Source organism: Lethenteron reissneri, chromosome 69, assembly GCF_015708825.2.
Source record: "Lethenteron reissneri isolate LAM-NWPU_2019-01 chromosome 69, ASM1570882v1, whole genome shotgun sequence".
Lineage (NCBI taxonomy): Eukaryota > Metazoa > Chordata > Hyperoartia > Petromyzontiformes > Petromyzontidae > Lethenteron > Lethenteron reissneri.
Genome location: NC_083847.1, coordinates 10,320,116 through 10,333,696, shown reverse-complemented (window position 1 = coordinate 10,333,696; position 13,581 = coordinate 10,320,116). Strand labels below are relative to the sequence as shown.

The 13,581-nt window shown below is 49.1% G+C and overlaps 1 protein-coding gene across 1 annotated transcript in view; it reads right to left on the bottom strand.

Annotated features, from left to right (window-relative positions):
* Positions 1-13,352, bottom strand: part of DCP2 (decapping mRNA 2) — a 32,867-nt gene extending 19,515 nt beyond the window's left edge. The window contains exons 1-5 of the mRNA XM_061579396.1: positions 12,883-13,352; positions 9,073-9,133; positions 3,829-3,919; positions 3,100-3,227; positions 1,077-1,175 (exon numbers count right to left, since the gene is read on the bottom strand). Coding sequence (XP_061435380.1) covers positions 1,077-1,175; positions 3,100-3,227; positions 3,829-3,919; positions 9,073-9,133; positions 12,883-12,935 — 432 coding nt within the window. The 5' untranslated portion in view covers positions 12,936-13,352. The remainder of the gene's footprint in view (positions 1-1,076; positions 1,176-3,099; positions 3,228-3,828; positions 3,920-9,072; positions 9,134-12,882) is intronic.
* Between the last annotated feature and the right edge of the window lie 229 nt (positions 13,353-13,581).

Here is a 13,581-nt window from a genome sequence, read left to right as displayed (position 1 = left end):
GTACCACAAGTAGTAGTGGGAGCAGCAGTAGCACAAGTAGCAGCATTAGTAGCACAAGGGGTGGGTCGCCAACACTACGCCCGGCCGCCTTTGTCTCCCCACTGTCGTTGTTTACTACACACCGCACCGGGGACTAATTTGGGGTTGAGTCGACCTAAGGGAGGCTCAGGACCGGTTGAGATAATCGCCATCACTGGTGTTGGCCGTGAACTGGAATCGAACTCGGGTCACTGGGTTTGTAGTGCAGCGCACTAACCGCCACACCACCGCACCCCATACAAGTGTGCGTAGTCGTGAGCATTGAGATGTGAACAAAAGTATTCATATCTAGAGATGTGAGTGTATAAGGGGTTAAGTATTGATGCGTGTGTCTTTCTAGAACTGGGCGCCATGGTGGCTAGGAGATGTTAACTCCCTCGCCAGGTATGCAGGAGGTTGTGGCTTCAATCCCAACTTTGACGCCTGGCTGTATATTTGGAGTTGCTGTGTCTCTCTCTCTGCTCGTGGTTGTGCAAATTTATCTCCGCGTCCTCCGGTTCTTCCCTCCCTGTATTTTGCCGCTGCTATAAATTTCCACACGGCGATGATCATATCAGCCCCACTTCGTTGAGCTATCGTCATTTGCGATGGCCAGGTTTGCTTCTGACAAAATAGCTACAGAGCTCAGTGGGGCCTTACCTTGGTATAATAATAAAAAAGTTTAGTTTTAGTTTAGAGATAGCGACGCCTTTGGAAGGTCTTCATCCAGCAGCGGACTTCACACATCTTAACCCCTTATCAGTTCCCTACCTTATTACAGACCAATTCAGACCTTATCCATCACCCCGTGCCCCTTATAAATCTCAACGTTCATTCTACAAAGTCCCATCACAAAGGGAGAAACACAAACAAATAGACATTTTATTTTTGCCCGTATTGAAATGGCTGTACGCCATACGGACCTGAAACCTCACTTTTCATGTCCAAGAATACGGGGTAAACCGTATGGGTTGACAGCAATGGAATTGATCTTTGCTCACAACGATGATGATGATGACTGTGGTCATCCAAAGTAGCGTCGATGTGTATTGGGGTACCTCTCGCACGGCGCAGTCGTGAGGAGCTTCATCCTCGTTCACCTTCCCCTTGGGGAAACCCCACGTAGACTTGGCCAGATAGCCCTGCACCAGCAGCACCTGATTTACACACGCGCACGGTGTATACACACACACACGGTGTACATTTACACACACACGCACGGTGTACATATACAAACACACACGCACAGTGTACATATACAAACACACACGCACAGTGTACATATACAAACACACACGCACAGTGTACATATACAAACACACACGCACAGTGTACATATACAAACACACACGCACAGTGTACATATACAAACACACACGCACAGTGTACATATACAAACACACACACGGTGTACATATACAAACACACACGCACAGTGTACATATACAAACACACACACGGTGTACATATACAAACACACACACGGTGAACATATACACACACACGGTGAACATATACACACACACTGTGAACATATACACACACACGGTGAACATATACACACAGACACGCACGGTGTATACACACACACACGCACGGTGTATACACACACACACACGCACGGTGTATACACACACACGGTGTACATATACACACACGGTGTACATATACACACACACGGTGTATATATACACACACACGGTGTATATATACACACACACGGTGTATATATACACACAAACGCATGGTGTATATATATGTAAAGTAGTAACTCGGCAGGAGACGACTTCACGGGTAGCACACTCTTTATTTTCACCAACTTGTAGTTACACGGATGACTAACACCCTACTTCGTTACACGGGTGACCAACACCCACTTAGCTACACGGGTGACGGACACCCACTCAGCTACGACTTCGTTACACGGGTGACCAACACCCACTTAGCTACACGGGTGACCCACACCCACTCAGCTACACGGGTGACCCACACCCACTCAGCTACTCGGGTGACTAACACCCACTCAGCTACACGGGTGACTAACACCCACTCAGCTACACGGGTGACTAACACCCACTCAGCTACACGGGTGACTAACACCCACTCAGCTACACGGGTGACTAACACCCACTCAGCTACACGGGTGACTAACACCCACTCAGCTACACGGGTGACTAACACCCACTCAGCTACACGGGTGACTAACACCCACTCAGCTGTACTGACACGGGCTCTTACGCCCCGTTGCCGTCCGGGACACACCCAGCCGGGGTGCCCGTCTCGGCTCTGGGTACCACCGTCCCGACCCACACGGGCGTCGGACTACGGTCCCCCCAGTCTCGGCTCCGAGCCACACAGGGCCCCTATCTCCTCCACCCCGTCTTCGGTCTTCAACTGGTTAACACTGACCACGAGTGCTCTCGCGCGTCCCCCTTTATACCCCTCCTGCGGACGTCGCTGAGAGTACCCACTTATCTGACCAATCACTGCGCACTCGCTACGATCCTCTCTTCCCAGCTTGTGTGAGCGCGCCTCACCACCGGCGCGCGCGTCCATGCCACGCCCACACTGCGTGCCCAACCCCGCGCCCCGTGATCCATCACTGCCGGCGCACGTCAATACCACCACTACATATACACACAAACGCATGGTGTATATATACACACAAACGCATGGTGTATACACACACACACGCACGGTGTATACATGTATGGGTTGACAGGTGTGCTACTATACACTACACTACTATACACTACACTACACACTACACAACTACATACATGTCAATCCCTTATCAGTGCCTACCTTATCACAGACCAATTCAGAGCTTACTGGTCACCTCCGTGCCCCTTATAAATCTCGTGTGTGTATGCGTGCGTGCATGCGTGCGTGAGTGTATGCGTGCGTGTATGCGTGCGTGCGTGCATGTATGCGTGTATGTGTGCGTGTATGTGTACCTGTATGCGTGCGTGTGTGTATGCGTGTGTGTATGCGTGCGTGTATGCGTGCGTGTATGCGTGCGTGTATGCGTGTGTATGCGTGTATGTGTGCGTGCGTGCTTGCTTGCCGCCCCCCTCTCACGTGCTGCAGGCTGGGGTCCAGGATGATGGCGCCGTAGGTGGGCACCCCCATCTTGTACTCCTTCCAGTCCTGCAGCACCGAGGCGACGTCCTCGTTGCCGCCCAGCAGGAAGGGGCAGTGGGCGAAGAGTGGAGGGGACGGCGGGGCGGGGGGGGGGCCGGATCGTCAAGGAGACAACGACGACACGGAGACAGAAATACGGAGGAGAGGCCAGAGAGCAACGGGAACGACGACGGCGGTGGTGACACCGTCAATTGCGCAGCAGCCACAGCAGCCGCAGCAGCCGCAGCAGCCGCAGCAGCCGCAGCAGCCGCAGCAGCCGCAGCAGCGGCATAACGGTGGCGCATCGGCAACACTCTCAGCAGCAGCAGAATCATCGCCAACACACGCACCAGCAAGAGCAGCGCTCACATAACGGCAATAACATCATCAGCGGCATCAGCAACACTGTCATGACAGCAGCCATCGCCAGCGTACGGCATCGAAATGGGAGAGGCTTAACCAGGGCGGCCGCTGGGCTTGAACAGCGAACCCCTGCCACGAGCGGCTAAACGAGCTGTCGCTGGGCCGCGTCACCACAAACTGCGACCGTGTGAGACACTCACAATCGCTCTGTGTAGTGACTGTGAGTGACTGTGTGAGACACTCACTCTGTGTAGTGACCGTGTGAGACACTCGCTCTGTCTAGTGACTGTGAGCGACTGCGTGGTGACGGCAGCGAGAGGATATCAGCGCGGGCGAAGTCTGTGAGGCTGAGCAGCGGTAGGCTGGGATCTCCCTCTTGCGTGAAGTCCAAGTAAAACCAGTGGGCCAGTTCAATCTACACACAGCACGCACGAACGCGCAAGTACAAAGATAACATACGTGTATACACACACAGTATATACACACACAAACGCAGAGTATATATACACACACAGTGTAAACACACACACAGTATATACAGTGAGAGAAAAAAGTATTTGATCCCCTGCTGATTTTGTACGTTTGCCCACTGGCAAAGAAATTATCAGTCTATAATTTTAATGGTAGGTTTATTTGAACAGTGAGAGACAGAATAACAACAACAAAATCCAGAAAAACGCATGTCAAAATTTTATAAATTGATTTGCATTTTAATGAGGGAAATAAGTATTTGACCCCTCTGTAAAACATGACTTAGAACTTGGTGGCAAAACCCTTGTTGGCAATCACAGAGGTCAGACGTTTCTTATAGTTGGCCACCAGGTTTGCACACATCTCAGGAGGGATTTTGTCCCACTCCTCTTTGCAGATCTTCTCCAAGTCATTAAGGTTTCGAGGCTGACGTTTGGCAACTTGAACCTTCAGCTCCCTACGCAGATTTTCTATGGGATTAAGGTCTGGAGACTGGCTAGGCCACTCCAGGACCTTAATGTGCTTCTTCTTGAGCCACTCCTTTGTTGCCTTGGCCATGTGTTTTGGGTCATTGTCATGCTGGAATACCCATCCACGACCCATTTTCAATGCCCTGGCTGAGGGAAGGAGGTTCTCACCCAAGATTTGACGGTACATGGCCCCATCCATCGTCCCTTTGATGCGGTGAAGTTGTCCTGTCCCCTTAGCAGAAAAACACCCCCAAAGCATAATGTTTCCACCTCCATGTTTGACGGTGGTGATGGTGTTCTTGGGGTCATAGGCAGCATTCCTCCTCCTCCAAACACAGCGAGTTGAGTTGATGCCAAAGAGCTCCATTTTGGTCTCATCTGACCACAACACTTTCACCCAGTTGTCCTCTGAATCATTCAGATGTTCATTGGCAAACTTCAAACGGGCATGTATATGTGTGTTCTTGAGCAGGGGGACCTTGCGGGCGCTGCAGAATTTCAGTCCTTCACGGCGTAGTGTTACCACTGTTTTCTTGGTGACTATGGTCCCAGCTGCCTTGAGATCATTGACAAGATCCTCCCGTGTAGTTCTGGGCTGATTCCTCACCGTTCTCATGATCATTGCAACTCCACGAGGTGAGATCTTGCATGGAGCCCCAGGCCGAGGGAGATTGACAGTTCTTTTGTGTTTCTTCCATTTGTGAATAATCGCACCAACTGTTGTCACCTTCTCACCAAGCTGCTTGGCGATGGTCTTGTAGCCCATTTCAGCCTTGTCTAGGTCTACAATCTTGCCCCTAACATCCTTGGAGAGCTCTTTGGTCTTGGCCATGGTGGAGAGTTTGTAATCTGATTGATTGATTTCTTCTGTGAACAGGTGTCTTTTATACAGGTAACAAGCTGAGATTAGGAGCACTCCCTTTTTATACAGGTAACAAGCTGAGATTAGGAGCACTCCCTTTAAGAGTGTGCTCCTAATCTCAACTCGTTACCTGTATAAAAGACACCAGGGAGCCAGAAATCTTTCTGATTGAGAGGGGGTCAAATACTTATTTCCCTCATTAAAATGCAAATCCAATTTATAAAATTTTTGACATGCGTTTTTTTGGATTTTGTTGTTGTTATTCTGTCTCTCACTGTTCAAATGAACCTACCATTAAAATTATAGACTGATCATTTCTTTGTCAGTGGGCAAATGTACAAAATCAGCAGGGGATCAAATACTTTTTTCCCCTCACTGTACACACACAGTGCATAAACAGTGCATATATGCAGTGTATACAAACACACACACATCAACAATAGCCGCCATTTGCCACTAACTGGTGGTGACCAAGGTGCTTGTGCCAGGTCAGGTGCACTTTGAGGCTATCACATGCGGTGCCATGGGTCGACTGACTGAGACGACTGGCAGATGTGTAATGCGGGCGTGAACGACCTCCCGGAGGTGACGTCATGAGGGGAGGAGTTAGGTCACGTGGGGGAGAGGGGTCAGGTCTATAGGGAGAGAAACCGGAAGAGGAGAGGGAGTGACGGGAGACTAAGAACGAGGTAGGCCACGTAGGGCGAGAGCGGGAGAGTGGCGAGATCGCCACGTATGCGGGGAACGAGGTTCGGCACCGTCGGCCAACGGTGACCGACCCGGAGCAGCGAGGAGGCTGCAGGTGGCAGCGGGGGTCTGCACACGGAGTTGGCAGCGGGAGTCTGCACACGGAGTTGGCAGCGGGGGTCTGCATACGGAGTTGGCAGCGGGAGTCTGCACACGGAGTTAGCAGCGAGTCTGCAAGGAGAGGAAGGAGGCTACAATAGTGATAGCAGCCGGGGGCTGCAAGCAGAGTATCTCTAAGAGAGTGCCGTGAGGGTAATTACGAAGAACCCAAATAAAGGACACGGAGTCAGAGAGAAGCGTCCGAGTCTTTTATTACAGATGTACCAGCTGTGCCCCCGACTATGCCAACTTGCTGCATTTTAGCCGCCCGGCGCTCCGCTCATTGTTGTGAGCGTCGCTCCTCTGCCCTCCGTTGTCGCTTCTAAAAAAAGCTACGAAGCACAGTGGGGGCATTACCTGGTAAAATACAAACCGTTAATAGTTTAGCTTTGAAATGTGTCGACTGCAACTGGTACGAAGCGAAACTCCGGACCCAGCCATTACTCGCAATGCATGGACTCCAGTGCTTAAATTAGCACGCATCCACAGGCAGAACGCGCAAATTTCAAATATACAGCAGGCAGGCGTCATCGGGGTCAGGATCGAACTCACGCCCTCCTGTATACCAGGCGAGGTAGTTAACATCTCCTCGCCACAACAGAGGTTTAAGTGGGGTAGATCGCGTAAATATAAATGCGTCGTTAAATCTGTCACCACCACCAGACGCAGCCAATAGTCAAGTTTTTGTTATGTTATTTGAGACATGCCAATTAGTGAGAACTATCCGGTTGTTTGTTTTTTGGAGAGTAAACCCACAGCACACAATCTTGATTTGAAGCTTTCGTGACTGCAGGAATCCATAATCTTTGGTTCTTTCCGTAAAGTCACGTAGGTACAAAATAAAATAAATCACGACGTTTTGGGCACAACACAAGCGTCCATCATCAGGTGGGAAAGCACAGTCTGCTGCTGAGGCAGACTGTTTTAAAAGGTTTGAAATGGGTGTAGCCCAAGCACACATTTACAACCTGAGTAAACCGTGACGTTTCGCCTCGTCAGGCGACGGCTGGAATTGTGGATAAATCCTCCTCCTGCTTCGGTCTTGGATCGCCGGCTTCCTTAGCGTCAGCCGCACTCACCCCCGAAACACCGCACAAGCGGCTCCGCCATCAAATCGCCACGAGGTCTCGTGCGGCTCAAATCGTCCGCAAACCCTTCCGACACCCGCCATCCTTCCCAGTGCTCGCCCAGCCACGTTGGCGTCTGGTTTGCCCGAACGAATGCGGCGTCATAAGGTCGCTCTCATTAGAGACACATACAAAGTGCCCACCACAAATGAACCGCCACAGCAACACCTTTGCTGCTGATCTTGCCAAGGGGCGTTAAACCATCGTCACGCTAACTCCACTCATCCCCGCAGCAGCTATACACTACACTACACACTACACTACACACAACACTACTATACACCACACTACTATACACGACAGGACTATACACAACACTACTATACACCACACTACGAAACACCACACTACTATACGCTATACTATACACAACACTACTATATACTACACTACGAAACACTACACTACTATACACTACAATATACACTACTATACACCACACTTCTATACACACACAACACTACTATACGCTATACATGACACTATACACCACACTACTATACACTACTATACACTATACTATACACCACACTACTATACACCACACGACTATACACTGCACTATACACCACACCATGATACTACATTGAGAACTACTTGTTGCTGTGCTTAGTTTGTTGTCCTTCCCCCGCACCTCCAATTAGCGCAGTTGGCTATGTACGGTGCGACAGAAGTTGAACACAGAAACACACGCACGTACTAGTGAGCAACCGGTTGCGCAATCACGCACAATCGGTTGCCGAAATGTCCACATGCCACGCACGAGGCACTGTGACCCAGCCGTGTGGAGGCAGCGAGGGGGGGGGGGGGTTGGTGGATCGTGGCGACGAAAAAACGCGTGCACCGCCGCTCCCACCCGTGTGTATACACGGTGTGTATACATTGTTATTTGTGTGTGCAGATAGTCCCAAAGTTATGATGGTCCGACTTACGATATTTCGATCTTATGATGGCGATAGCGATACGACAAAATTGTAAAATATTTTAAACTTCGCGCGACAGGCCAACGCAGCAGCGTACGAGGTACGATACTGCACGTTGGGACGCTGCCGGGATGTATACATCTCCCGCCTTTCTATTAAATTGCAGCTCATATAGGTTGGCTAAGAATTTACCTTGTTTTTTTACTTTACATTTTACTGTGCAATACAGTATTGTAATTAATAAATACATACAGTATATAGTTTATACATTACGGTACTGAAAATTGCTCCGTTTTGCCAAATTATCACCATTCTTTAAGACTCCTGGGTAGGCTAGGCCATCTTCGAGTTACGATATCTTTGACTTACGATGGAGTCGTCGTAACGCATCTCCATCGTAAGTAGAGGACTACCTGTATACACTGTGTGTTTACACACTGTATCTTTGCTGCCTGAGTATTCTACGTACGATGTCTGCCTACCTGGGCGTGCGCGTGCCGTGTGTAGGTCGAACTGGCCCACTGGTTTTACTTGGACTTCACGCGAGAGGGAGACCCCAGCCATCCGCATGGTAAAGAGTGAACCCGGTCGTAGGCCTCCCCAAGGTAGACTCGGCCTCAAATGAGTACCTCGTGTGCTGCTTAAATATCGCCACCCGGGCGGTAGTCGGTTGCACGCAACCGTAGGGAATTGACCGTAGGAATTCAACTGTAGGGATTCGACCGTAGGGATCTAACCGTAGGGACTCAACCGGAGGGATTCCACCATAGGGATCTAACCGTAGGGACTCAACCGGAGAGATTCGACCGGAGAGATTCGACTGGAGGGATTCCACCGAAGGGATTCGACCACAAGGGATTCACACGGACCTGAAAGCAGAGTCGCACCGGGGCCTCTCGCTCCTCACTCGGCACGTGCAGGATAAAGCGGCTGCAGGGAAAAACGCGGCGCGCGCACACACACACACATACACACACACATACACACACAAACACGCACACACGCACGTACACACGTACACACGCACGTACACACGTACACACGAGACATTAGACACGAGCTCACATGCGCGGGGTGCAGCAGCGGAGGTCAGATAGGTGCTTGTGTGGATAAAGTGCGGGCTATGTAGAACCAGGATTGTTAAAGGGTAGCTGGTGTAAGTTGGTAACGGTCTTCACAATCGGTTGCCGGTTTTCCAAATGTCAGGAGAGTGTATCTGCAGCGTGGTACACATGTAGTCTGCAGTAGTGCAAATGTGTGTATAGTCTGCAGTGGTACACGTGTGTGTATTCTGCAATGTGTATATGCAGTGTAGTACACGTGTGTGTATAGTATGCAGTGTGTATGGTATGCAGTGTAGTACACGTGTGTGTATAGTATGCAGTGTGTATGGTATGCAGTGTAGTACACGTGTATGTTTAGTATTCAGCGTGTATCTGCAGTGTGGTACACGTGTACAGTGAGAGAAAAAAGTATTTGATTCCCTGCTGATTTTGTACAGTTGCCCACTGACAAAGAAATTATCAGTCTATAATTTTAATGGTAGGTTTATTTGAAGAGTGAGAGACAGAATAACAACAACAAAATCCATTTTAATGAGGGAAATAAGTATTTGACCCCTCTGCAAAACATGACTTAGTATTTGGTGGCAAAACCCTTGTTGGCAATCAGAGGCCAGACGTTTCTTGTAGTTGGCCACCAGGTTTGCCCACATCTCAGGAGAGATTTTGACCCACTCCTCTTTGCAGATCTTCTCCAAGTCATTAAGGTTTCGAGGTTGACGTTTGGAAACTCGAACCTTCAGCTCCCTCCACAGATTTTCCATGGGATTAAGGTCTGGAGACTGGCTAGGCCACTCCAGGACCTTAATGTGCTTCTTCTTGAGCCACTCCTTTGTTGCCTTGGCCGTGTGTTTTGGGTCATTGTCATGCTGGAATATCCATCCACGACCCATTTTCAATGCCCTGGCTGAGGGAAGGAGGTTCTCACCCAAGATTTGAAGGTACATGGCCCCGTCCATCGTCCCTTTGATGCGGTGAAGTTGTCCTGTCCCCTTAGCAGAAAAACACCCCCAAAGAATAACGTTTCCACCTCCATGTTTGACGGTGGGGATGGTGTTCTTGGAGTCATAGGCAGCATCTCTCCTCCTACAAACACGGCGAGTTGAGTTGATGCTAAAGAGCTCCATTTTTGTCTCATCTGACCACAACACTTTCACCCAGTTGTCCTCTGAATCATTCAGATGTTCATTGGCAAACTTCAGACGGGCATGTATATGTGCTTTCTTGAGCAGGGGGACCTTGCAGGCGCTGCAGGATTTCAGTCCTTCACGGCGTAGTGTGTTACCAACTGTTTTCTTGGTGACTATGGTCCCAGCTGCCTTGAGATCATTGACAAGATCCTCCCGTGTAGTTCTGGGCTGATTCCTCACCGTTCTCATGATCATTTCAACTCCACGAGGTGAGATCATGCATGGAGCCCCAGGCCGAGGGAGATTGACAGTTCTTTTGTGTTTCTTCCATTTGCGAATAATCACACCAACTGTTGTCACCTTCTCACCAAGCTGCTTGGCGATGGTCTTGTAGCCCATTCCAGCCTTGTGCAGGTCTACAATCTTGTCCCCGACATCCTTGGAGAGCTCTATGGTCTTGGCCATGGTGGAGAGTTTGGAATCTGATTGATTGCTTCTGTGAACAGGTGTCTTTTATACAGGTAACAAGCTGAGATTAGGACCACTCCCTTTAAGAGTGTGCTCCTAATCTCAGCTCGTTACCTGTGTAGTGGTGATAACTACTCGCTGTTCGCAAGCTGTGAGAGAGCGAATCATAAACAGGGTTTTCCCGCTCGTTCGAACGGTCAGGGTCAAATAAGGTAAGGTGGGATCCAAACGCCAGATTGGGAAGGACCAATCGGAAGGTTCCACAAGGTGGCCGGGGATTGGACAACCCGGCCACGAAACGGTATCAAAGCCAGAGCGCTGAGAAGCTCTGGGCCAGTTCTGCTACACGAAGACCCAAGTCGGCCGAAGACATCTAGGACCCTGGACCAAGCCCTGCAGCCCTTATCAGGGCTAGGGCTCAGTGTAACCAGTGGTCGGGGAGAGATTAGGTCCTAGATAGCAAGGACCCTGGCTCCCAGCCTTCCCGCCCTTGTGAGGGCGAAGATCCTGAGCGACCAGAGGTCGGGGACCCGCCGGGCCAGCGCTGGGTCAGCGTACCTCCTTAGAATAGGAGCTAAGCGTGAGTGTGGAGTTGTATAAGGTCCGGAGGCTGTACCTCCTCAGGGTAACGGGTGAGGGGACCGTATACCCCTTTGTGTGATAGGGACTGTGTATTAAGACAATAAACAGTGTGTGCCATAAAGAAGCTTAGAAGTCCGTCCACCTGTATAAAAGACACCTGGGAGCCAGAAATCTCTCTGATTGAGAGGGGGTCAAATACTTATTTCCCTCATTAAAATGCAAATCAATTTATAACATTTTTGACATGCGTTTTTCTGGATTTTGTTGTTGTTATTCTGTCTCTCACTGTTCAAATAAACCTACCATTAAAATTATAGACTGAACATTTCTTTGTCAGTCGGCAAACGTACAAAATCAGCAGGGGATCAAATGCTTTTTGCCCTCACTGTATATAGTACAGTCTGCAGTGTGGTACACTTATGTGTGTGTGTAGTATGCGTAGTATCTGCAGTGTGGTACATGTGTGTAGTAATGCAGTGTGGTATAGTATCTGCAGTGTGTATAGTACAGTATACAGTATGTATAGTGCAGTATGTAGTGTGTATAGTACAGTATACAGTGTGTAGTACAGTGTGTATAGTACAGTATACAGTGTGTAGTACAGCGTATATAGTGCAGTGTGCATAATATAGTGTGCAGTATATAGTGTATATAGTACAGTGTGTATAGTACAATATGCAGTGTTTATAGTACAGTATTATAGTGCAGTATACAGTGTATATAGTACAGTGTGTATAGTACAATATGCAGTGTTTATAGTACAGTATGTATAGTGCAGTATACAGTGTATATAGTACAGTGTGTATAGTACAATATGCAGTGTTTATAGTACAGTATGTATAGTGCAGTATGTAGTGTGTATAGTACAGTATACAGTGTGTATAGTACAGTGTGTGCAGTGTGTATAGTCGTGTGTATAGTACAGTATGGAGTGTATAGTACAGTATGCAGTGTATAGTACAGTATACAGTGTGTAGTACAGTGTGTATAGTACAGTATACAGTGTGTAGTACAGCGTATATAGTGCAGTGTGCATAATATAGTGTGCAGTGTATAGTACAGTATATAGTGTATATAGTACAGTGTGTATAGTACAATATGCAGTGTTTATAGTACAGTATTATAGTGCAGTATACAGTGTATATAGTACAGTGTGTATAGTACAATATGCAGTGTTTATAGTACAGTATGTATAGTGCAGTATACAGTGTATATAGTACAGTGTGTATAGTACAATATGCAGTGTTTATAGTACAGTATGTATAGTGCAGTGTGTATAGTACAATATGCAGTGTTTATAGTACAGTATTATAGTGCAGTATACAGTGTATATAGTACAGTGTGTATAGTACAATATGCAGTGTTTATAGTACAGTATGTATAGTGCAGTATACAGTGTATATAGTGCAGTGTATGTAGTACAGTGTGCGAGTCTCGCCTGCACAAATCGTTGAGGACGCTCCCGGGAATCGCCGTCTTTCTCGCGTCCATTGGGAGATGTGGGTGGTGGTGGTTGTTGTTGTTGCTGTGTTCGGTTCGAAAGCTAGAAGACTTCCCGACTGTGGAAACTTTGAACACTTGAACTGCGAGCCAGCGAGAGGAGAGAGCCACACAGAGAGAGAGCCACAGAGAGAGTGTGCGTGTGGGGGGAGCGAGAGGAGAGGGAGCTTAGAGAGCGAGAGGAGAGTGCCACAGAGAGAGTGGGTGGGGGGAGATAGCGAGAGGGAGCGAGGTGAGAGAGCCACACAGAGAGAGAGTGTGTGGGGGCGAGAGGAGAGAGCCACACAGAGAGAGAGTGTGTGGGGGCGAGAGGAGAGAGCCACACAGAGAGAGAGGGAACCGAATCCACTCCGCCGCTTCTGAACCGAGAAAAAAAATAGCACAGCAGTCGCCCAACTGTGAAGACAACTTCCGGTGGGGGGTAACTAGGCAACGTCCGGTGGGGCGACTTCCGGTGGGGGGGGGGGATAACGAGGCAACTTCCGGTGAAGTAACGAGACAACTTCCGGTGGGGGGGGGGGGTAACTAGGCAACGTCCGGTGGGATAACTAGGCAACGTCCGGTGAGGTAACTAGGCGACTTCCGGTGGGGGGGGGGGGTAACGAGGCTACTTCCGGTGGGGGGAGGGGGGGTAACA